Source organism: Halyomorpha halys, unplaced genomic scaffold (assembly GCF_000696795.3).
Source record: "Halyomorpha halys isolate HHAL.00 unplaced genomic scaffold, Hhal_1.1 Scaffold303.1, whole genome shotgun sequence".
NCBI lineage: Eukaryota > Metazoa > Arthropoda > Insecta > Hemiptera > Pentatomidae > Halyomorpha > Halyomorpha halys.
Window position 1 is genome coordinate 1,179,238 of NW_027115075.1, and position 26,711 is coordinate 1,205,948.

General features: G+C 29.8%; 2 protein-coding genes across 3 annotated transcripts in view; one reads left to right on the forward strand and one right to left on the reverse strand.

Moving 5' to 3' along the window:
- Positions 1-19,541, reverse strand: part of LOC106681000 (ATP-dependent DNA/RNA helicase DHX36) — a 22,961-nt gene extending 3,420 nt beyond the window's left edge. Inside the window, exons 1-16 of the mRNA XM_014421090.2 lie at positions 19,402-19,541; positions 16,965-17,156; positions 15,658-15,752; positions 15,011-15,079; positions 13,702-13,793; positions 13,463-13,607; positions 13,197-13,377; positions 11,851-12,040; positions 8,780-8,954; positions 8,554-8,702; positions 7,290-7,367; positions 6,988-7,205; positions 6,532-6,609; positions 4,513-4,699; positions 3,462-3,663; positions 902-1,090 (exon numbers count right to left, since the gene is read on the reverse strand). Coding sequence (XP_014276576.1) covers positions 902-1,090; positions 3,462-3,663; positions 4,513-4,699; positions 6,532-6,609; positions 6,988-7,205; positions 7,290-7,367; positions 8,554-8,702; positions 8,780-8,954; positions 11,851-12,040; positions 13,197-13,377; positions 13,463-13,607; positions 13,702-13,793; positions 15,011-15,079; positions 15,658-15,752; positions 16,965-17,156; positions 19,402-19,444 — 2,283 coding nt within the window. The 5' untranslated portion in view covers positions 19,445-19,541. The remainder of the gene's footprint in view (positions 1-901; positions 1,091-3,461; positions 3,664-4,512; positions 4,700-6,531; positions 6,610-6,987; positions 7,206-7,289; positions 7,368-8,553; positions 8,703-8,779; positions 8,955-11,850; positions 12,041-13,196; positions 13,378-13,462; positions 13,608-13,701; positions 13,794-15,010; positions 15,080-15,657; positions 15,753-16,964; positions 17,157-19,401) is intronic.
- A 353-nt stretch (positions 19,542-19,894) lies between these two features.
- rictor (rapamycin-insensitive companion of Tor) overlaps positions 19,895-26,711 on the forward strand; it is a 38,435-nt gene continuing 31,618 nt past the window's right edge. The window contains exons 1-6 of one of the 2 annotated variants that reach the window (XM_014421089.3): positions 19,895-19,960; positions 20,054-21,304; positions 21,730-21,892; positions 22,345-22,476; positions 23,720-23,877; positions 26,259-26,469. In XM_014421089.3, coding sequence (XP_014276575.1) covers positions 21,744-21,892; positions 22,345-22,476; positions 23,720-23,877; positions 26,259-26,469 — 650 coding nt within the window. In that variant the 5' untranslated portion in view covers positions 19,895-19,960; positions 20,054-21,304; positions 21,730-21,743. Of the gene's footprint in view, positions 19,961-20,053; positions 21,305-21,453; positions 21,656-21,729; positions 21,893-22,344; positions 22,477-23,719; positions 23,878-26,258; positions 26,470-26,711 lie in introns of those variants that run through there. The other variant, XM_014421088.3, reaches the window with a different exon arrangement.

Consider the following 26,711-nt stretch of genomic DNA (forward strand, 5'->3'; position numbering starts at 1 on the left):
TATTATAGGAAGTTGTTAATATACAACTTAACATAGTGTTGCAAAAATGTTTCTAAAGTTGTAGGCAAAAAACTGAAAAAATTTTTCCTGTATTATTGCAAAGGGGAAGGAAATTTCTGTTTGTAGAAAGAAAGTCTGATTGGTGGTTAAGAGAGGTACTAAAATAGTAGAAAAACTATTTATTATTTTCTGCTAATATTGTACCTTTCTTGACCGCAACCTGGACCATCTTTCTACAATCATCACATATAGTCAACTAATAATCCTCCAATACAAAAGGAAATTATGTTTACAAACTTTGAATTTGGATTCACCTTATATTAAAGAAGGTGGTACAAAACAAAAAAGAAAAGCTAAAACCACAATCTATTTTAGTTTAATTCCAATGAACATTACTCAGAGAGAGTCAGTATCCTTCATAAGAGTCAGTATCCTGAATAAGTTACTATACTTACACATATCCACAAATGAAAACTTCAGGACAAATCATATGTACACACAAATATAATTACTTGAACTAAAACTCTCATCCTAAACAAGACTAAAAAAGGAGCTGGATGAAGCACTTCTGGCCACTGTTCTTCATAATATTCATTTTATTGTTCATTTGTTTCCAAACATTTACCAATTGTCAAATACATTTTATTGAGAGTGAATCTATCACATTTTTTTTTTTAACAAATCCACATTAATTATGATAAAATTAATTAAGTTCAATCTTCTGGATTAATCACCGTACAAAAATTTAAATGGTAACAAAGTAATATTTGTGTAATAATAAACAGATTAAATAACACCTCCAAACAATTTATTCTTCAAGTATGAGCTTCGGAGTCAATAATAATACTAATACCTTAACAATAACTACAGTAGTACAATCATAATAACAAAAAACACTCACCACAGGAATGATAAATGGGTCCTTGAAACCCAGGCAAGCTGCAATTGAAGCGATAGGGTCAAAACAAGAAAACAGTGAAGCAAAGATTAACATCTTTCCTGCCTGAGGATCCACGGGTAGGTTGGCAAGGTGATATCCAAGAGGTGTTAGATTTTCATCTTCATCTAGCGCCCTCATCCCGAATAACAGCTATAAAAAGGATATAGATATTTTATATGAAAACAAAAAATATTATATCTGCTTATTATATTTTTAATACATTAAACCTAAGAACTTATATCAATAAGTACACACAACAGACCCTTCATAACCATATTGCCCTCATACTCACCAAGCTTAGATTTAGTCAATATTTCTAATAAAAAAAATTATTCATTTAACTTTTTAAGAATACTTTTTATCCTCTTCTCAGAAATTCCTCTCACTTTGGTGTAGTCCGTATATTGTACAATTCATTTGATCATAATTAATTATCATATCATTAATTATCGTGGGTAATAAAAGAAATTTAAAATGACCTATTTTTTAAAATGATAATGAGTGGAAAATTCTGTAATGATTAGAAAATAAATCTTGTAATACTTCATCAATTCTAATTTTATGAGATAGAAATAGATATTTTTTTCTATCAACGTTCACATATTTTTTCCAGATGTAAGAAATAATTAAATAAAATAATAAATTAATGGAATCATGTAAGCCCAAGAATTAAAGTCCAATTTTACAACTCTTGACACAATATACGAGAAAATGAGGATAAAATTACCTTGACTGCATGTGCCCTGATGATGAGTTAAATAAAATTCCTTAACCTCATCAGTACTATCTCAAGTTCACAACACAGGCAAAAAAAGTAATCTTTTCCAATATTATGATCAGTCAAGAAAAAAACCCTTGTCCATAAACTACTCCACTAATATTTGCAAAAAAATGGTGTCTATCATGGTCAATGAACAAGCTTCCTATAATATTTAAAAATTGTCATTTAATGTCTGTTATACACAAATAATTTTTTCAGTAAACATAAAGAATCCAATTTAATACTTTTGTAATGAAAGAGATCCACCCGTTAATAATGTTCAAAGATAGACTTATAATTAGAGACCAAATTTTTGTCCAATTGCATTATTTGTTCCTTAGGTTCTAATGCTGCCAAACCTTGACTGAAATCGCTTTGCTTAAATAGTGGCACATCTTATAAATATATACATAAATACCAAATTTCATGCCGTTTTTCCATTTCAGGTGCTTTTTAAATATTTCTTGATTAAACTATTTTAAGTCTGCCCTTCCCGTTTTGAGCAATTATTTCAAAAGTGATATAGGACAGTCCCTTCCAGGGGGTTTAAGTGGAGTGGGTCCGGCGGGGAAGGATGGCTTTTTTTTAGTGTTATGATCTCCTCTTGTGAGACTGTGACAGATCGTACATCGAAAAACATATTTTAACTTTAGAAGGTTATCCCATAAAAATATTTTTGGTAAATTTTTACCCTGTTACGGTTTAACCACTTGGTGGAGAATGGAGTATTAAATACAACGGAAGCTATACCGAGTACTACATCCAGTACTTTAAAGGACTCGGCAGTACCTCACGAGTTGTTACAAATTAACTTGTCTATTATACATTGTTTGGAATACCTCAAAAACAAAAACTAAATTTCTTGTCAGTTGTGTCCCTATTCAAGCGAAGCAGGCATATGAAAATCCAAATTCAACCTGATAAAGAACAAAAAAAAACGAAGCAGCGAATATTCTTGGAATTAGTTTTTTGGATAATAGTACATCCGCATATAACTACACAATGGAGAAGCTATGCAGAAGAACATGTCGTGTGAAATTTTAAGGAAAATTAAAAAGGGAACTTCCATTGGAAGAATATTTTAAATACTGCTTCCTACATAGTGCCTAGCATATTTTTTCTTTACTTCAAACTGAGGTGGATTTAAGAAGATGAGAAATTGAATTCCAGCCTTCATAATAGGAATATAAAATCATTTAATATAATTAGCTTCCTCATAGTTCTTCCATAATGGACAAAATTTTAGGTTTTTAATCCGAGTAGTTTATTTTTTTATGTATGTTTGCATAAATGTAGAGAGTACTTAGTCCATTTAATTTAATTCAAACATAGTTAGGTAAGCTTTCCATGTATTAATATTTTAAATTAAACAATAAAGTTGATATATATATATATATATATATATATTTATTTTGAGTTTTTGCTATATGATTGTATCATATAACTATGATAAATTTGAGCAGCCACCATTATGATTTTGGTTTCAATTATTGTGATTACTGATATAAATTTTACTAAAAAATGATAAGTATTTTCATATTATATTTATCAGCTCTTTATAACATACTCTATCTTCATATTCATTCTAGATTCACTCATACAAAGTTCTGCTATATTTAGATGATGTTTAAAATCAGTTTATTTTGTGATTGATTTAGACAAAAATAAAAAAGTATTGAAATATAATAATTTAAAATTATTTAGCTTAAATTATTAAAGAATAAGAAGGATATTTAAAAATCCAAAATTTATTAGACTTACCATCAAAGATAACGTGACTGCTTTGGGAGATGGAGGGTCGAGCACTTTTTGTAAGAAAGGCTCAACTTTCCCAAGCTGAAGAATCTTCGCCTGTAATATTACTTCCTCAAGTCTAGTTCTAAGCATCTCTGGAAGCTGGTACTGGTCCAACATTTTCTCTCTTCCACGAGTAAATAGATGATAGCACACACCTTCCTGGACCCTATAATGAATAGAATTTGATAATTCAATTCGTTTTAGATGTTTGAATATACTGATATAAGGATTATATTGTAATCCCCGAAGTAGGTTGCTGACATAATTAGGATATATCAACAATTTCTCTAAAGGCTATTTGAGATCAGAACAATATTATAAGATTAAGTTAGCTATTGATCTGTGAACATGGAAGAGAATATTATCCATTTTTGTCATATTATATCTCAATTTAATAAAGTTAAACAAACAACAAAGCATTTGTGCACTTTAGAGGAAAGTACCTTAACAGATTGCACAGGTCAATCATAGACCACAATCTGGTCTCCCATAAGATAGTGAAACCAGCAAGGTTAAGGTTATAACTGATCGAAATTTCTCCAAATTAGTGTAATAGACAGCAGTAGTTGATTTTTTAATAAAATATCTAACAATAATATATTTGTACAAGCTTGGCCATGTCTCCAGGCTTGATGTTTGGGTTCCCCATTAGCTAAGAAAAAGGCAACTTGGGTAAATATGGTTCCATTCAAGATTTACTGAGGAAAAGGCAACAAAATGACCCATGATTGATGATAAGGGATAGTTTAAGATAATGTGATGAACAGGAAATTAACCTCTAACCATCAAAACCAGGAGTGCCAAAAACACGAAGAAGATAAGGCTTTACCTAGACCATTCAAAAAATATAAAAAATAAATTAATGTTATTAGAGGATGACTTTACATCAACTATTAAGCATACCTAAAACTTAATGTTATTGGAGAATGACTTTACATCAACTATTAATTATAACTGAAACTTAATGTTATTAGAGGATGACTAACATCAACTATTAAGCATAATTAAAACTTACCTTCCAGCTCGTCCTTTTCTTTGTTGTGCGTTGGCTAAACTAACCCATTCTTCTTTCATAGTTGTTATGTTATTATCAATATCAAAATTTTTAATTTTTATTTTCCCACAGTCAATAACAAAGACAACATCATCTATAGTTATTGATGTTTCAGCAATATTTGTAGCAATTATTATTTTTCTTTGTCCTAGAAAGAAACAAGTAAAATACACAATTACAAAAAAAAATAAAATAAAATTTCAAAAATATAACATTATTTTGTTAAAAATGTTTCTAGAAAATAGTTTAGCAAAACTTCATCGATGAAGGTACTTCATTCTTTATTATGGATTCCTGTATCATAGAATGAGAGGTTAAAAGTAAAAATTAAAGAAGTGGTAAACACTTGTTTAGACGATGCTCCTAAGCTCAATAAAAGAATTTAAGATTAAAAATAAAATAATATTACCTTTTAACAGAAAAAGTAAATTTGTATCAAAAATACAATACTACATGGTGAACTTAAATCTCATAATCTCTTAACTACATTTTTTCACACTAAATTTTGAGAGAATATTCAAGTTTGTTGCATTCATTTTCTGTTCATGGTGTCAACCACACTTGGTAATTGAAATTTCCAAATGATTCTCAACTTTTTCTCATACTGTTTGAATTTATTTATTTTTTTAAAACCACTAGAGGTCAAACGAGGACACTATAGTCACAGATGCTCAGGACTCGAACAGACAATCTGAGCATTGAAAGATCTCCAATATGATTATTTAAAAAAGGATTCTGGGCAAGTGACAATGACACAGTGATTGGAAAACCAGTAATAGTGACACAGTATTCAGGAAACTAAACTAAATATTCTTGATCTTACATGATTTGTGTCGTAATTGGTTATAGCAATGATCGTGACTGAATATCACTGGTCCCTAGAAGGTTGTTATAAACTATATCCAGTAAATGTAACAAACTTAAGCAGAAAAAAACTAATAAGGTACCCAACAATTTCTGTAGGTTTTGCGGGCTTAATCTAACTTTTAACCTGATATTCTTCCATCTGAAAAGCATTTTTAATAACCATTAAAAAAATTTAAATATGCACATATAATATAGTTTAAATTAAAAATCAATGCATCAGTGATATAAAATATAATAAATAACAGCTCAATATGAAAAAAATAAATAAATGGGATGAAGATGATGTTTAAAATTAATGACTTCTTTTAACAAAATGTACTGTGAATTCCAGACATTCTCAAACCTCCCGAAATTCCCAGTAGACACCATTTTATTTTAAGAACCAAAAATTACTTAAGACTACTTACTATGCTAACTAATATTTTAGTTGTTAAAATTACCAGCAAATAATAAATTCATCAAACTTAAAGATTCATACAAAACTTTAGTTTAGATAAAAAAATATCAGAGGTCATCATGGAATTAAGGTGAGAAGCACCTTATAGACAAGAATTAGGAAAAAATTATGTTGATATTTTTATGACCTTTACTTCAACATTATTTTATATCTTTTTGCTTTCAAAAGTAACGTATTTTTCAACCGCTAATTCCCTCACTCCTCAATGCTATTGGTTTTCATATCTGCCACCAGCTTATTCTTTTGCTTACCTCCATTCAGAAAGATGGGTGTGCTGTATTTTTGAAATTTCTTTTTTATCTATTTTTTTATTTGTTATTAATTCCGTTTTCATTAATTGTCTAATACACCTTTCTGTAATCTTTGTTTATTTATACTTTTCACTGCACATCTTATTTTTTATTTTCTTTAATTTATTTACTTTGTTAATTTTATTATAAATTTTCATATATTTTAAATCATATTTAGCCACACCTTAGTTTACTTTTATTTCATATTTTATTTTCTCTTACTTTATTACATTATTTTAGTTGTTTATATCTTTTTTTAGTCCTGATGAAGCCCTGCAAAGTGGGGCATTTTAATTTGATTTTCATTATCAAACAATCAGTATATATCTTTAAAATGAAAAATACAACAAACTTTCTTTAAATTACCTGGTGGAGGGTGGCTGAAAATTGATTTCTGAGAAACTGTAGGCATCAGAGAATGTAAAGGGTAGATGACAAAGCGACCTAGAAAATTAAAAAGTTTAAAATAAATTACTGAGTTTTTTATTACTTTTATTTTATAATATATAATAGGTTCATAATTCCTTAACATAATGTATATGGAAACATGCTAGAATGGACAAGGAATACTTTACATATTTAAAAAATTTTTTTTTTTTTTTAACAATTATTACTTATTAACAATTTTGTTTTCGTTTTAAAAAAGCTATATTTTATATAACCTAGGAGTTCTAATGCTTTACTTTTACGATGGAAGATTACATAATTTATGTAGATGATCCAAACAATAGCAGTTAATAAAGAAAACATTAAAAAAATAAATAAATAGAAAAACAGATCAAAATAATTCACAATATAATAAATTAAAGTGATAAGTCATACTTGATGAGAAGAAACTGTTTTCATTGACCATTTTGTGAAGCTTGGAAATTTTATCCCAGCCAGGGAGGAAAATAAGGATAGCACCATTTGAGTTTTTAGGGTCCGAGCAAATATATTTCAGCAGGGCAACAATAAGTTCTAAATTGATTTCTTCAGATGAAGGGTGCATTAAGGAAGTAATAACTTCTTTTGAATATCTTTTTTCATGTTCCAACATTCTAAAAAATAAAACCACAAGAAATCAAAGAAAAATAACAAACAATAAAATCAATGAATTAACTATTATTTACATTTAAACTCACCTTAAATAAGGCATAACACTTGTTTCTCTCTCTTTAATAACATCTTTTTGAAACTGCTTACTCAAATTGTACTGAAATCTACAAGGAAATGTTTTACTTTAAAAAAAGAGTCCACAACTAAAGGAATTCTAGATTAGAAAATGTAGGAATCAGAATATTTCTTATTAATTATTCAATTTTTTTGTATATATACAAAAATTTATTTATTTTTATAATTTATACATCAATTTTTTTTATAGAAAAAAAATTAACCACTTAAACATATGAAGGTTTCAAGTTCGGTAATTGTTGGAGATGTACAGTTTCTTGACCAACATATGTATATACAACTAGATGATGTGGTTAGCACTCATGCACAACTATCTGGATTATATCCTAACATGATAAAGAGCCAGTGGACTCAATTCTCAAAAATTTGAAACTTAAGAGACAAGGGAAGGAGCTTTTAAATTAGAGAGAGTTTAACATGATAACAGTTCAAGAAATCTAGACAATTACCTTCAAACATTTTGACTGTTCTAAAAGAGTTTTGAATCTTTCATTCTAATGCAAGTGGCAGTAGACATAATGAAAGCGACTGGGGCATATAAAGTGAAACGTCAATAATATAATTGTTCTGAAATGCGTGTGGTTTCAGCGAGATGGTTTATTCATTTATTATTTAAGTTTATTATGTATGTTTAAATAATCAATAATTTTTTTGTTAGCATAATAAAAAAAATTTTTATTTTATTTGCATTTTCCTGAAAACATTTTTATTTCCGAGATAAAATATTTTGTAGAATTTATATTTTTATTGCATAAAAAAAAAATTTATAAATTATAATGATCTTTTTCCAAATAAGCCCAAATAATTTTGAACTAAAAAAAAAATAATAATAAATAACAAAATAATTCATTTACACTGAATTTTTATTCTTCTAGATTGTATAAACTGTATTGCGGGCCTTTAAAATCCATTATCTCATAAACTATTAAGAGTATACTCTCTCTAACACATCCTAATATGTATTCTAAATTTAACTTTGATTTACAGTAGGGTTAACTACCAAAACATAATGTTTATTGAATGTCTTATTAAAATATTGAAATATATTTATTGTTTTTAAAAAAAATAATGTTTTTATAACTATATTTGTATTAACTTTAATTGCCACCCTCATCGTCTTTTCCTTCATCATTAATCATGGTAAAGTATTCAATACATATTAAAAAAAAATTATTTTGTCCTATAATAAAGCAACATTATCAAAACTGTTGATACCTCGTCATTTCAAGTACTTCCTCTAAGTAATATTCAGTCACTGGGTAAGTAAAACCAGGAATATGTACAGTAGGGCAGTTGTCAAAATACTTCGAGAATTTTTCAGCATTGAGAGTTGCACTCATCAGTATTACTTTTAAATCAGGCCTCTGAAAATTTTAATAAAATGATTGAACTTATCAGCTCCAAGTTTTAATTAACTATATTATAATATTAATTTACTTACGACAGGCAATATATCCCTGAGAAGGGTAATGACAAAGTCAGATAAAGTATCTCTTTCGTGCACCTCGTCAAGAATAATGTGCGAAGCAAAAGTAAGAAGTGGTTCCGATTGCATATACTTCAATAAAACTCCAGTCGTGCAGAATAGTATAGAACAAGATGACCGAGGAATCACCCTAGTAATAAAACAAAAAAACATGACATGAAATTTCAGTTTTAGGGACAAAATTAGTTAACTAGTTGAAGTGATAATGGGTGGCATGTCTTAACCCTCTTCTTAGCATATGAATATGGGTGGTACCATTTCTTTGTCAAATATTTTAATCTCCTAAATAACTTGAGAAATCAATATATAACCAACAATCGATAGTTTGACTCCTTATTTGATAGGTAATACCGCTGTTGAGACAAGAAATTTTCATTTCAATATGAATAATCAACATTAAGTTTATGATAATAGAGTTGGCTTTCCTGTGGTTTTCCCCACAACACCATGTCACCTACATGACAATTTAATAAAATTTTCTAGTTATGGTTTTCACAATAACATCGCTAATTCATAAATTTTACTAGCTCACCAGAGATCCCATTATAAATCACACAAACCTACTAAAAACATAGGAAAAATGTAAGGAGTTTATGAATAAGTACAGGAAGGAGATAATAGGAGTAATAGAATCATCTTAAATGGGGAATGAATGATGGGTTATTTGAGATATGTTCCAGGAAAGGGTTTGGCAAAACATGAACGGACTATTTTTATTTTTTTTTTTTCTCATTCTTTGTATCTATATGTATTATGTTAAAACATCAGCAAGGAAAAGACAAAGTAAAAGAGGAAATTATTAAGTGAAAATGAGGCATTGAAATTAAAATCACTAAGACAATAAAAAATTGAAACTTTATTAAACTTCATTGTCTTTTAGAAAAATTAATTATTGTTATAGCCCTGCTCCTTGAAATTTATTACAGGAAATGAGACTGAGTGTTTAATAGATTATTATTTAAAAGATTATTTTGAATTTTAGAGAGTTAGCAACCTCAACAACAGCCTATTTCTATCTGTATTGTAATTGTATTTAATTAGTAGTCATTGTAAGCAGTAATCTGTTTCCCATGTTTTTTAGTGAAACATAGTGGAATAAATAAATATCATTATTTTAATTATAAAATGGCCATCAAGGGGAGACACTTTCTGTCAATCAGATGATCAGTCCTTTGTTTTTCCATATAAATTTCAGACATAATTCATTTAATCAGTTGCAATTTATGAAACAGCCATATTAAAGTAAATTTAATGTTGATGAAACTGCCAGTTACACTAAGTATTAAATAGATTGCCTTAGAAAATAAATATTAGTGAATAAAAATTTAAGTGTATAACCACTGAACAACTTTTTTTTACTTTCACTTACCTATATATGAAATATACAATAAGAGAAAGTATTGCAAAGGTGCAAAATTTTGAATTCGAGTTTTCATTGTGCTATGTATTGAACCTCCCAATATTATAAACATTTTAAAAGAGCTTTTGACCGGAACATCTGGGGGGTTTTGGATAACTGACCCCTGGAAAAGGATGGTTGGCAGGAAAACGATTGACACTTGTCAATGTTCCTGATTACAGGCCTGGTAATGTATCCAAGATGGGTTAGGGATCGAGAAGAACAAATCAATTAGAAGAGATATCAACTCCAGAAAGGCAGGCAAACACTTGTTGCCCTTTGTGACTTATTCTTAGTGGGCGAAGCGAATGGTAGCCAATTAGGAAACAGATGCCCCAACAACCAAGTGGGGGAGATGTCGGGAGGAGGAGGAGACTTAGCTGTGAGAAGGTGGAGGAATGAGGACTTGGAGCTAGACTGAGGGTGAAGACACTTTGAAGCATGGGCTAGCCAGGAACTTAGAGGGAGTAGATAATGGAGAAGAGTTGATAGTCAACAACACCCCACAGCATCCACCATCCACCATCCACTTCATATATTTATAATGTAATATTTTAAGGCAGATCCAGATCTCTTTGGACCAGATCATTCCATAGCAATAATTTTATTATATTATTTTATTCATAGATCTAATAAATGTAAATAAATACTTTGTTCCTTAAATAAAGTTTAGTTTAGGATTGTATTACCCAATACCACTCGCTAATATATTATATATTTCAATGGTAATATTACAAAAAGATATATAATTGGTAAACTGGTAAACGCACTAGGCCTTTGGAAAGGTAATCCAATAATAATAGCTTTAAGGATTCAAATAATTTTAATCAATATCAATATATTTTGGATAATTGCCTTTTGTAATTATCCAGACATCCCAATTCACAAAAGGTGTAGTACATAGCAAATGGAAATACGTGTTTTAAGAACTCTTTAGTCCAAATAACCATATCTCAAAATGGTCTAGTATTGTGGACAGCTTTGACCGAGATAAAAAAAGTGGTACAAAACTTGAATTACAAATTTAAGGAAGGCATAAGCCAAGGGGATGACAGCAACCTTTTCACTAAAATTGTCTTACCAGAAGTGCCACTTTATAAGACCGATTGTGCACATTTTTTTCATTTTCTCCAAAACAACTTAAATAATGTTTATCAAGTTCGTCATATAAACATACAATAAAGTGGTCTTTAATATCAGCTAGTTGTTTTTAAACAATTAAACATCTCTTATTGACAATAGTAAGAAACAATAGGTATATAAAACATGAAAGAATCGGATAAACAAGTAAAAAGGAAAATAAATGTTACCAGGTTTTCATGACAATAGCCAATTTTACTTTTAATTACCTATATTATAAACATACTATATATTTTTAATTTAACAATAATTAACGATAATTTCACAATTTTGCTATATTGAAGTGAAAATTAGGTTCAGGCATTGGCAGAGAGCAACTCACAATTGTTGCATGAACCCCTTGGATGATGACCCTTTTAATTCTAAGATATAAATATAGATGATTCATTCACAGCAGTCTTATTTTTTTTCAGTAATATTAAAAATGAGTGATGTTCTACTAAATTATTAAGTAAATAATGGAAACAGTAATATGTATAATACCTACTTCTCTAATCTGATTTGATAACCAATGCTTTCTCCAAGTCTTTCTCCTCTCTCGATAGCAACTCTTTCAGCAACAGATATGGCACTAATTCTTCTCGGCTGAGTACAAAGAATGCAGCATGTTGAACCACGATTGGAAACGATTTCGTGTTCCAAAAGGAACTGAGCTACCTGAGTAGTTTTACCACAGCCTTTGATAAATAGAAAAAGGAGATATTACAATTTATTTTAAAAAATAAAATAAAATAACTGTTAAGAAAGCATTGCTACTATTTATTTTTTCAAGAAAGAAAATATTTATTTCAACTTAAAATTCGATCTGAATCTATAATTGACATATGAAGAAGATGGTTAGGAGTGTGGTTTAAAGGAAACAAAATAGTCAACAACTATTTATTTCCCAACAATTCAACCCACTTTGCAAAACTTCATAAGATTTTTTCCAGTTGAAGTTCTACGAAGTGGGGCTGGCTAAACATCGACAAATAAATAGCTGTTAACTATTTTTTGTTTTCTTTTGACTGCACCCCCGACCTTCTTCATATTTTGAAAAATACGGTCAATCAATCATTTATATATTTAAAACCTACAACAACCTAATATGGTTAAAAAGGAATGATAATTAGTTGTATTACATGGCTTTATTTTTTCGGGTTATTGATTTGATGATTTATTCAGATTACAAAAATCTTGTGCGCTTGAATTATATGATTTTATTGTAATTTCAATTGTAAAAGGTATATGAAATTAATAGTAAGATGTTTGAGAATTACTTTAGTACACTTTTAGTCTTTATAGCAGCAATGATTAATAAATAAAATAAACCACTAAACTAGAGTGTTTATACTAGAGTGTATGTAAAAATAGACCTACAACATGAATTCATGTTACACCCCTAATTTTCATGTTTTCACCATTTTATTCTTTCTTTAATTGAGAATCCTATAACTTTGGCCTATAATGTAGATTATAATGCAGATTAAAATTGCTAAAAAGATACTTTATTCTGTTTTGTGCAGGACTTTTAAAATTGTTTTTCTTGAGAATATTTTTATATTTATCCCCTAATTCTTTTTTAATTTATAATTATCGAGAGAGATATTATTATTTTCCTTACTCACAAAATATCCTAAAATCATAGTTTGAAAATATTTTAAACAATCATAAAGGATGGATCCTGAGAATTTATAAGCATGATGTTAAGATAAAATAATGATTATATTCGCCCGGCTAAACAAGTTTATTTGTTAATTTGTATCATTCCCTTGGACCATTTTTGAAGAACTTTTTAATTTAATAATAGTGTAATTGCTTTATCTTATAAAAAAAAAAATTAAAACCAACTACCTGTTTCTCCACTAATTAAAAGCTTGTTAGTTTTCTCTAATTCATCAATGATCACTTTCTTTTTTTTAAATGCTGGCAATTTTTCTCGCACAGAAAGATAGTGCTTAAAATCATGACTATAAGTGTATTTATCACGCAGTTCTTCTTTGTACCGCGAATCGAGATCAGGCCTTTTTGGTAGCTAGGTAAAACATTAAAAATTCATTCAATGAATAAACTGAAAAACCCATTCAAGGAGACATTATACAATGAAAAACTATGATTACAGAAGAGGTATGTATTCCTCCTTGTTTTATTTTGTTTTCTAAAGACCCAGTAATAGACTTCAAGAACCTTCTCTTAAATTCGCTATCCTGCATATCCATATACTTCTCATTAATGTTAAATCCAGAACCACCAACAGATTCTGAGCTGTTGTGACAAAAAGAGAAAGAACCAATAAATAAACTCAATAGTCTGAAATAGATAAAAAAAATATTTCTTATAAAAAGTAAATAAATATAACCTTAGCCTTTTGATTCTGTCAAAATCAACATTTCCAATAATTTTTCTGATTTTATCTACTTTTTCATCACCTAGCTCCAGTGGTATACATTGCTGAAATATAAATCATTTTATTACAAAACAAGATAGAAGAACAAAAAGCAAGTTCAAAAACACTAAATCAGTAGAAAAAAAAGTTATAAACAAAACTAAGCATTTATGAGAGCATAGCTTAAAAAGTAAACATTTTTTTCATGTTTATTATATGCCAATCAAATAGTCTCTTTCTGAAGAATAAGAAAAAAATATTTATGATTCCATTAAATGATTTTTTAATCACTTAAAACTAAAAAAACATAATGAGGGAAGTGTGTCAACAAAATTGTTTTCTGGAAAAAATATTCTATTCGTTTTTAGTGTCATCTGAAACCCTCAAATACCATTTTTCAAATAAAATTAAAAATCAGAAAATTTTCACCTTGATTTATTTGGAAGATTTTATTTTATTCCAGTGACCATTGTTCATTACTTCTCTGCATTTTATCCAATTTCTACATTAGTACAACCATTGGAAAGCTGAAAGTCTTCTCTTTTAACCTACACTAACAAAATTTAGATTCAAGGCCCTTATTAGGGCGAAATATTAGTTCAAAAAACTTTTGAAACATTTTATTTTATATCTCTGGTTCTAATTTGTTTAATTTGATCCGGTTTGTGCCCAGTGGTGGAGTTCATACACCCCTAAACCATTGTCAATTTTGGATTGGATTGATTTTCACGTTGAAGTTAATTCTATTTTATTGATTTTTCAAAAGAAATGAAATGCCTGTAAAATGGCAAAAATTTTGGACCAACTAATTTTATTTTCAAATTTTTCGAAAATTTGTATTTAAGGTTGCTAAAAAGGATTATCAACTTTGTTTCACTCCTAAAAATTAGTTTACCACACTTCGATAGGTCAGTAATTCTGAATTATTTTAGTATAGTACTCATATTGAAGTATAATTATTACATAAAAACTATTCATATTTTATGTCGTATATATGTGACAATATCATAGATAATACATTTATCTAAAATAGTAAGAAAGAATCATCTAAATTGGAGCAGTATTAACGATTATACAGTGGTTAGCTTTTACTATAGATACCGTCTAACCACTTCATCTATATATTGATTGATATCAAAGGTTCAATAGTGTTCAATTAATGTACATACATCCTCAAATATAGCAATAGCAAAGCATTGCAAGGTCTGCTAGTACAAAATATAATTGAGTAACAGCTGATAATTCAACAGCTTAAATATTGCTTTATAAAATTAGTGCTTACCACATTCTTTTTCTTCTTTCTTTGCTCTTTCAATATTCGCTTTTTCTGTTTACGAAATTTATGGTAGGCCTAAAAGCAGAGTGCTAAAGAAGTCTCTCATAAGAGGAACCTAATTTTGGAAGTGAGAAGAAGACTGATAGAGGACAGAGATGCATGAAGCTGGTTTTATACGAAGGAATATCATAAATGGGATAAAAACGAATAGATTATGATGATAAATTTTCAATATTCACAAATATTGATGACAATATTCCTGTGAAGAATTCAGTACATTTTCATATTCAGCTAGTTTTATTGAAAATTTGAAGAATTTTACATTTTTTGAGAAACGACTGTCAATTAAAAACTTATACAAAATGTAAATCCTTCATGAAAGGAATATGGTCCGGGTGCGGTCAAAAAAACTCAAATAGTAGAACTACACTATTTTACACACCCGGACCATATTCCTTTCATCTTTACACACGGTCAATCAATAATCTTCCAGTAAATCCTTCAAAATTAACACAGAACAAATTTCTATAACATGGGCAATACTACATTAAAAGAAAATCATTTACTAATACAAAATATAATTGAGTAATAGCTGAAAATTCAACAGCTTAAATATTGCTTTTTAAAATTATACAATGAGTAAAAGTGCTTACCACATTCTTTTTCTTCTTTTTTTTCTCTTTCAATGCTCGCCTTTCCTGTTTACGTAATTTTTTCTCTTTCCTTTTTCTATCCCGATGCCAAAGGCCTTGAAATAAATAATTATATTAGTCCAAAACAGTAAACTTTCTGAATAGGATAACTGTGTAAAAAAAAATTAAGATCCTTAAAAAAATACTTGCTTTTTGAGGACAAGACTTCATTTACATAAAATCAATATACAAAAAGAACAATGAGATGGTTACTTTAGGTAACCACATAACCTGAAGTGAACCTCTAGTCAATACAACCTTTGAGAGGATTTAATAATGAATATTTTAGTAAAAAAACAAAAAAAATAAAAAACAGTAATGTTAAATGCAAACACTGATAATATAATAATTTTCAATTATTCTGGAACAAGTACCTAAAGAATAATATATACAGACAATAAAATTGAGCTTTGGAGCCTTTAAGTGGAAAGCAAAGTATGAAAAAATAAAAAAAATCAATAATAAAAATGAAATAATATTAAATCAAAATGCAATAACAAGAACATCCATTTATAATACAGTAAACGATATAATGATAGTTCAAATAAATGTGTAAAAATTTCACTTCTTAAGGGTCTAGATGGATTGAAAGTGAAAGACTAAGGAAAAGTATCTGATGGTGAAAGTAGTTTAAGAGGTTTAAAATGAAAATGGTACAACAGGAGTTGAGATGTGGTTTTTCCAAGAAAGGGTGGGGTCAAAGGTGATTCCGAGGTTTTCAATGGTTGGGTAGAATTTTATAGGACTATTATCTAGCAACAAGGTTGGGAAATAAAGTAGCATTTTAAGGAGGTGATTAGAACCTATTGCAATAGTCTTAGCCTTCTTTGCACTCAGCTTAAGTTTGTTTTAAACGACTCAGTGACTTATACAATTCAAGTTGTTTTGAAGTTTATTCGTGCCTATTGATAGGTCAGATGGTGGGAAGGACAAGTAAATTTTGAAATTTTATTTAACTATTAAAAATAAGGAATTTATATTTGATATTTCTATTGCTATTCATATTCATATTAAATATTTGAGTGCTGAGATAATGAGGATGTGCATAAGTTGAAATCGCAGAGTATATCCCCACTAAAATATCATGCATATCTCAAACATGTCACAGTAACAACACAATAAAAAATCACCAAATATCTTAAAACATTGCATGTGGACAACATGTGATAATGTAAAAAAGTTAAAAATAAGTAAATATTCTAGGTATAATTATGCCAAGTTCTGGAAATTATAAAGTTCATACAAACATATAACCTAAACTGATATACCTAAAGCTTTTCCTGTTAATCCTGGAGGTGGGCGGGAATCGTCAGTTTCTTCCCCAGAAGTTGATGGGATATCATTGGAAGCCAAAGAAATTATACCGGAAACATTAGCAGTTTCTTCTTCTGTAGAAGTCTCATTTCTTCTACGGATGAAGTCGTCTGTAGGTATTGGAGCTCCATGAGTGGGAAACCTTACTAAAAAAAAAAAAAAAAATACTGATTTTATTTCCATGACAAAACCTAAAGAATAATAGAAAAAAATATATACATAAAATAAAAAAAAATATTTCAGCAATTTTCAAAAATATTGGTATAACTGATTCACTCAGATTATTGAAATACAATGAATTGTATCCCAGCCCTCGAAGAATCTCTCTCTAGAAAGAATTAGAAAAAGAGTAGAGAAAATCACTTATTTGAAAAACACAAAAAAGTATGAAAACATTTTTTTATTTATTTAAGGAAAGACGTTTTCTCATATGCTTAATTAACAAACTGGCATTAAAAAAACCTATGATCATTTTCATAAAAAATGAAACTTATGTGAGTCTTTAGATCATATTTGTTTAATAAATTTAAGTATAAAATTTCTAAGTAAAAAAATATGGTACTCGTTGACATGTGTCAGGTAAGCATGCATTCACTTATAAATAATAAGAAACCATTTTTGTAGACTGATTACTGACACCATTAAACAATTTAGGCCCTAACCTGAACTAAAAAGGATTTTTTCATCCTTCATTTCTTCTTTAATCATTGAATTAAAGAATTAAATAAGTTGGAGTGGCCAAGTGAACTAGAGGGCTTGCAACAGATAATCAAAGTTAAGAGTGATTAGTATTTAGAAAAGTGACCTCCTAAAATGGGTGACCACTCATAACAGAATACCATATATCTCCCTCCCATTAGTCTGTCAAGCCGGTCAGCCTACTGGAGACACAACTAAAATAGGGCATTGAGTGATGATCCTACTCTGTGTACCTTAACCATGAATTGCATTGTTTTTCAGGATATTGAATAGCCACCCAGGGGTTCAGGCGATGGAAGGTGAGGCTTAGGGTAAGAAATATAAGACATTGTGCACAGGATCTAGAATGATTTGTCATTGTTCTTAATCCCGAGTGAGTCAGTGGGAAAGCCTAAATGACCTCAAGAACACTGGTTTTGGAGCTAAGATTAGATTGCTATCGTAAATTGGAAATCATCATTCACAGCAACTTTAGGTTACCTACTCCAAGCTATGTGTGCTTCCTAAAATAATAAATAATTGTAAGAAAAAATCATGTAACCAAGGATCTCAAGACAAGACTATAACCAGAACATGTGTAAAAGTTAGTATACATCCCCTGTTAGAATGACACTTGTGAACTGATATCAAAATACTAAAACTATTGTTGCGATATAGTGCATTTAATTGTAGAAATTTGTTTTGGGGTATTATATACAGAAAAGTTACTCATAAATCAGATTTCTTGTTGCTATGTATAATCATGTCTTGGGTATTTAAGAGAATTCATGGTGCCAATGAACTCGAATAAATTCAAGAGACATTCCTCTGAATTAACAAATAAGTAATGAACATTAAACAGAACCATAAAAATAAAAATAGTTATTAATCATCATTCTTCAATAGGCAAAGTATGAAATCAAACTCTATAAAACCAAAAAATTACGCTTATTATTACCAAAACGGAGAGTTTAGAACAAGGGATAACATAAGTTTAGAGAAAATGAGATGGATTATACCTTAGCAGTGGAAACCTACAACCCTAATTGACCACCAAAAACAGTAGTAGGATTACATTATTCATAACAACAAAAGCTTATGTGCTTCAAAAGGAATATACTTTAATGGGATCTCTAAATAAAAAACAAGGTTCTCGCAACAGAAACTAGTGAGTAATATAGAGCTACCTATTCTTCAATATCACATTAAGTTTAAAATATAAGTTCTAATCGATAACATTCAAAATATATGAAACATAAAAATAGAAAGGAAATGATAAAAGTGAATAGTTGCTTGGTATTTATACTTGACTTCTATTTTAATTAAACTGTCAAAGAAATTTCAGGACTTATAAATATTTTACCAGAAAGTGCAAAGCAATACCTCTCGAGTAAAAGTTAAAGAAAACTAGTAAATTATCATATGATAATAGTTATACATTTCCTGATAAGGTTTTGATTCATGTTCACAGCTTTCATTAGATTGAAAGACTATGTTTTACAAAAGCAGTATGCCCTTATTAAACCAATAATTAAAAACATATATCTTGATTATGACTCTTCATTATTTCACAGGAGAATGACAACTAAGCAAAACTTTGTTGATAGATTGATCAACCACATAAACTTGTGATTCAGTTTCTGAACCTGTATCAGAATAAAATATTAAAATTAGATGTAAAACATATTATTACAAATGTAAGTTAACACCAACCTCTGTGTCTTTTCGGCATAAACTTTTTCCTCCTGTCATTCATTTCAGTTTGATAATGGGAATGAAGATAAACTAAATCACTTCTGATAGTTCAAAGATAAAAAATCAAGAATAGAACTTAGATAGTTAATATAGATCAATAATGAAATGATAATTATCCACTAAGTCAAGAATGTAAAACATTAAACATTTACGAGCAACCCCCATCAGTTAACAATAACCGGAATTTTAATACAACAGAAGATAACTAACTTCTCTGAGAAACGGAAGAAAAACTTCTATGGAGGAAGACAAATCTACTCCACGACGTCATCAAATGAATTTAAATCCAAAGTATCAGCAGATTCAAATTATTAAAATATTCTTCACGATCTTCTCCTTTTTACTTCTTTTTTTATTAACGTTGATGTAAATTTGAATTAGTTCTGGCTGTTAAAGCGAATTAGTTATTAAAAAGGCAATAGAATATATTCTTTACAGCTGTCAAATTTGTGTTTAGACATAATTTATTGAACCGTTAACCCAGTTTTGATGAAATTTTCGGGAATTCTACGAGATGGTATCTAGTTGGCCCCTTATCGATTTTATCAGATTCTATTCAAGACTTTCACTTACACATGCACTTATATTATGTATTATTTTCTTCTTCCAGAAGGACAAGAGCCCTCTCCCTAAAGTCTAGAGGGTAGAAAGGTGCAAGAACAAACCGGCAGGTAGTATAGTGTACCTGGGCGTTTACAGACTCCCTTCACCCATAGTTCGTCACTGCCATAAGAAAATTCAGCTGTTAGGACCAAGGCTTACTAGCTAAATCACCACCTAACATCTTCTAAGCTTTCTTTCCACCTCAAATTACTCATTTTCAAAAAGTATACTCAGAACGGCCCTCCTCTACGGCGACCTTATGCTGGTGGCTAACTAAGCATCCACAATAGTTCGCACGATTTAGCGTCGGTTGAAGGAATTTGAAGCGTACCAACGCTATCTGGAAGACATTTGAAGCTTAGCAAGTTTCAACCTAGATATTATAAATTATTTTCTTGTATATACGTATATAAAACTGTGTTAATAAATTGGTTTCCTCCGTTAGCGTATATTTTCTTTGCAATGTCTGGAGAATGGTTTCCTTCAGAGTTGTGGTTACGTCGGTAGATTAGTGCCTTTCCGTTTCACCTCGTCCATCCAAGGCTATATCTCATTCCGACTTGCCTTCTAGCATTGACAACTCTGAGAATATGAATGAAACGCAATATCGAGGCATTCTGCGTGAATAAATTAAACCTACTTCGATACACTGGCGCCTTCTTTTGGACAAAAATCCATCTGAATAAGTAAGTCAATCGAGGCGATAAAAAAGTCTTCTGGATAAGACAACGTTATCAGAAGTATTTCGCTACGAAGAAGTTATTAGTAAGAAATCGTTAAGTGAGGTGTTAAGAAGCTCGACCATATACTTGGTGACTTGCCGAATGTTTGCTAAAGTTTATTTACAATCTTGTATACCAACATCAGTAATGACGAAAGGACTTCAACAAAGAAGGTATCGGATGGTAGTGAAACCACTAAAACCCTTCAAGGAAGACTAGTAAAGTATCATACTCCAAAGAGGGGCAAGAAAAAGTCCATAAAATATTAACTATTATTATTATGAACTTTGCCCTAGCTTGTTGCACTTTTCATTCATCTTTCATCCTTACAACCAGATCTATAAGCTGAGAGATGAAGTGTCACAAGCCAAATGGATTTGTGCTAATTTGTAATTTACCATTGAACTATTCGTCGATAAAACCTTTTCTTCCACTCCAAGCAACCACTATCACGAAAAGTTCTAAGGGAAAGTTAATATGCTACATATTATGGACCTATGTCTATTATAAGAGGGGCGAGATCAGTTTTTAAACATGTCAGTTACAGTATTATTTTTATTTATTTACTTTTTTGTCTTCAACTTCAGTAAAAATTGAATTATTTTACCTGAAGAAATACGGTAATAAATCATAAATTTACGGTTTCGTATCTCTTCTCAATTGTGACGTCATTCTTTGAAAATAAAACAAACGTGTATATGTAAGGTTACGTTTTGTTTATAAACTGTATGATTGCTTCTCTGAGTTCTTATGATAACAATTTTTTTGGTTATCACCACCGGTTACTTTGGAAATTATAAATAAAAAGTAACCCAGTAAACATTAAAAAATGTCAGAACCTAGGTCTTATAAAGGTATTTCGTCGGGTTCTGAAAAGAAAGTTCATGGTTAGCAAAAATAGTAGATTTTACTTTTAATTTTAAAATTATGCATATCTTAATATATTTATTTTTAAAAACAGATCCAGGAGAAGCTATGACAGATATTTTATCAAATCTTGCTCTGCACAAAATTGTTCCTGAAGGGAGAAGAATAGGTTACTTGAATGCTTTTGTGAAATTAATTTCCAAACCTGACACTAAATATGAAGATTTTGGTTTTACATCTGAAGTAATCTTATACTGGTAATAATATATATTTTCATTTTTGCTAAGTATCACTCTATCGCTGTGTTCCTTTTGTAAAATGGTTATATTACCTAAAATGCAAATTTCTTAATATATTATTCATGAGTTGCACATAGACGTAATATAATTTTATTTAATAACCCCAATTTTCCCTCTAGTTCTTGTGTCATTGTTAGCTGGTATGTAAGGAAGAACATCCATTTAAGTATTTGAGCTTATACCTCATTATTTCTATGATTGAAAATTGCTTTTATTCTCATAGTTACGAAATAAACCCTTGAAAGTTTAAGTTTGATAATAATTTTTAATTTGTATATCATAGTTTTTTTCTCAAATCTCATAGTAACTCTAATATGACATATTCAAGTAAACCGTTGAAGTTTAGTTTTTATGTTTTCATAAGTCTAGTAAATACATTTAATTAGGCTTATGTCTATTTTCTATTTTAGTCTGAGACCCATATGTTTTTTGGAATCAACAAAATTGAAAAATTCTGCTTATAGAGCTGTAAGACACTATGTTAAAACTGAAGAGCATGTTGATATTTTGATTAAATTGAAATATGACTTTCTTGTTGCCAGGTAACTCTTATTTTTTTTGTTACATTAATATTTTTATCAAATGATTCTAGATATCTCTGGATTTCTACTAAAGGTATTTCAATAATCATTGGTGCCCACTTAATTATTACCCCTATATAGTTAAGTATGCCATCTGCATGTACGTAAAATTGTGTTACTTAAGCAGCTAATTGTGTCATTAAAACAGAAATTAATCCTTTATTTTTGAGACATCTCGAAAGAATTCATAAGAATTAATTCTCTAAGTTAATTATATATATATATATATATATATATTGGTGTCCTTCAAAATGATAGGAACAGGTGTCTATAGAATGATTATGTTGATTTTTAGAGTATTTTAAATTGTATTGTTATTTTTTTCCAATTATGAAGTGTCACAGCTTTAGGAACAATCAATTATTTTTTATTAAATTATTAAGAAGATGTTCAGGGGTGCGGTCAACAGAAAACAAAAAATAGTTGACAACTATTTACTTACCAACGTTTCGCCCCACTTTGTACAGCTTTATCAGGGCTAAAAAGAAATAAAAAACAACTAAGAACATTTTTACATTGTAAGTTAATAAGATACAAAAAAGATAATTAAGGTAGGGTTGAAATTATGTAAAAATAAATGAAAAAAAAAATTATGTACAAACAAAAGAAAAGAAGAAACAAAGTAGTATTAATATGAAATAAACAGTTATTGGATGTGTCAGAAAATAAATAGTTGTTAACTAGTTTTGTTTCTCTTTTGACCGCAACCCTGACCATCTTCTTCATGAGTTGAAATTATACGGTCAACTATTTATATATATAATTATTTTTTATATTTTGGGTTTAACCATATTTGTTTTGTATTATTTTATTTTTGAACATTAGAACTGAATAAATGGCTTGGAGCAAGAATTTGATAAGCCACGATTTTGTAGATATTAGTGTGTTGGACTAAATTCTCCTTTATTTCTTTTTAAAATTATTTATTGTGACAGTTTAACTTCATAATTCCAACATATATGCCTATAAAGTTGTGGAATGTGATCTATTGAAGTATTGGATAAGATTTGTAAAAGTTTTTGAAATAATTGTATCATATTCTTCTCTTTACTAAAATTATTCATTTAGAAATTTCAAAAAACTTAAGCAGTAAAGATTATTTTTATGGAAAATTATTAATAAGCAGAAGTTTGTACTTATGAAGTTTTCTTTACTTTAATTAGAAGTATGTTTATAATGCTACATTATTATATAATGTTTCCAGAGAAATAACTGCTGGTGGAATACAACTTTGCCGTCGAATTTTAGTTGTAGCCCCTCATAAATTAACTCATGCACCTGTAAGAGCCATGGTTGCATTTACTCATCCAAGTCATACTGATAATCTGCAATCTGCTGCTCTTGCATTCCTAGCTGAAGCAGGTATTGCTCTATATTATTTTTCAAATACTTATATTCTTTTGACACTCTGATGCCTACAACTTAGGCTGAAACATTCACTCTCATGAAAAATAAGTTAAAAACAACTGTGTTTTTGTGTGTGTTTAATGTCAAATGTTTTATCATTTTACTGCACCCTCTATTAACTTTTTGTTTCTATATTTTATTTAGGTGCATAGGAAAAAATTAGGTTCATCTACACACACACATAATATAATATTGCACCAATTTGTAAATTTTTTTTTTTCCTTACGCTACAGGAAGTGGGCTTTTACACCATTTTCCCTCTCGCAGTCCAATACAATCTTACTCTTCCTCTTAGTTGGTCCGCATCCTGCTCAACATCTTCTAGCACCAATACACGTTAAAAGATGGTCTCCATCCATGTCTCCCATATTACATAGAGGACATTTCTGGGAATCTACAATGCCAATTCGATGGAGGTGTTTTTGGAGCAGATCATGTCCTGTTACTAGCCAAAAACAAGCCACTCTCTCAACTCTGTTAAGATTGCCGGGAATTCGTTTATCCTTATGCAGTAGGTTCTCCCACTTCTTTCCCTCCGCTTGAACTTTGTGTCTAGCATTTGTTCTGTCCTTACAATAAGAGCTTATAAGTGATTTTACTGTTCTGTAGGAAAGTGGTGGAACAGGCTGGTTCTCTGCACAACGGAGCTTACCCAACTTGTCAGCTTGCTCATTACCATCTATACCAACCTGGTATCCACTGCAGAGCTATAACACTTCCTCTTTTCTTCATGATAGCAGCCATGTTGCTGCACCTTTCTTCCGTGGCTGATTCTGCGGCACCTGATGTTGTTAATTTTTGTATTACGGCTTGGGAGTCGCTGAAGATTACAGTGTTGTCATTGCATTCAATAGTGGCTTCCTTCGCGAAGAAGATAGCCTGCATTTCTGCATCATAATTATCACATCCAGCTCCAACGGGAAATAACAATTGAAAGCTGATTGAGTATACACCTGCTCCAGCTCCCTTGTTAATACATGACACAGACCCATCAGTATAAATGTGTAGCCATTGCTCTATGGGGTATAGCTCATAAATTGTTTTTAGTGCAGCGGCTATAAGCTCGGGTTTAGGACAATCTTTCTTGATCCGACCACATGCCAGTTTCAGTCACCCGTAGACTTCAGCCGAATCGTGCTTTGGTATGTACGAGATGCTTATATTCTGTCTTTCATCAGTTGGTAAGTCTATCTGGTGAAGCATTTCCTCAGCTTTTGAAAGAAAAGTGTGATGGGACCTCAGTCGTTCATTCGCTTTATGATAATTCAACCAGTGTTCCTCAACGCATAAGCTTTTCGTAAAGATACAGAGCAGATTTATCCCTCCTATCCTGTAGTGGTTCAAGACCTGCTTGGAGTTCCATATCTGTGATGGGAGTCGATTTCACACCGCCAGTGATCATGCGTAAGGCTTGATTTTGAACTTTGTCTAACTTTTCTAACACTGGTTTGGAGGAGGTTATTAAAAGTTCAGCTCCATACTCCAGAATAGGCCGTACATATGATTTGCTACGTATGATGATATGTGTGATTTTTTTGTAAATGTAAATTTGTAAAATGTAAGATTATTGAACAAAAGTTAAAAAATAAAAAAAATAGTTAGGAACTTAACATTTCTTTTCTTAGACTACTTTATATCAAATGAGAATTAATTATATGTAGAAAATTTACTAATTACTATAGTAAATTTTTAACTAGTATATGTCTTTGTTTTTGTCGCTAATTGTCATATAATATTTTTAGATTAATTAAATGATGTGCTTCCTCCTGTTAATGTCAATGAATATTAAGGAATAAATATAAAAACATTGAATGCAACTAAACTTCTCTGTTAATCATATTGACTTGATGTTATTTTCATGTAGTGAACTTTAATTTTTATTCATATAAATATTTTGGGTAATTGACCTCGAGTGTTTGTGGTGGCTGGTCACATTTTGCATACAATTTTCATTAGTTCTTTAATACCTACAGGAACAGAGCTCTAGTTTCAGGAAATTCATAAATTGTTGTTCTGAAACAATCGTACTCTAAGACAAGTGATTAGTCATATCTTAGAGACCCATATTCTTGGTACAACAGGTTACCTATCTTGCAAATTTCTAAGGGAACTTCGTACTGTATGTAATCATTTTAGCTAAATATGTACAAAGTATACTATCATGTTTCTGTACATTTACTTATGTCTCTGTTCATATACATACATGTATAATGTATACATTTTGTTTAAAAAAATTGTTTCTTAAATGTTGTACTGCTTAATTTAAAATATTGCTCAAATATTGCTTTTTATCTGAGAATATAATCAGTTTGTTATTAAATAAATTTGTTTTTCAGCATTATTGAACCCCAGCGTTTTCATAACTTGTGGAGGTGTGAGTGCTTTAATCCAACCTCTCCCATCTTTGAGATCTCCAAAAATGACAGAAGCATTATTAGGACCTCTTCTATATCTTGCTAACAGACCATCAACGAGACACAAATCTGGCCTTAGCCTTCAGTGCCTTACTGCATCTGTTTATATGGATCCTTCCTTTACTAGCAACAAGTGATTATTACTCTGTCTTTATAACACTTTATGTAGATTCTCTACATTGAGCTTGTAACTCGTAAGTTAATTCATGATGGGTACCCATTTATAAAATTTAATTATTGATGACTTCTGAAATCCAGCTCCTAATTCTTAACATCTATAATTTTCTAAAGTGAAGTTAAATAATTTAATTGGTATATTTTTTATGAATGTAATTTGTACGTATGTATGTATTACATATACGTATATATATTAAT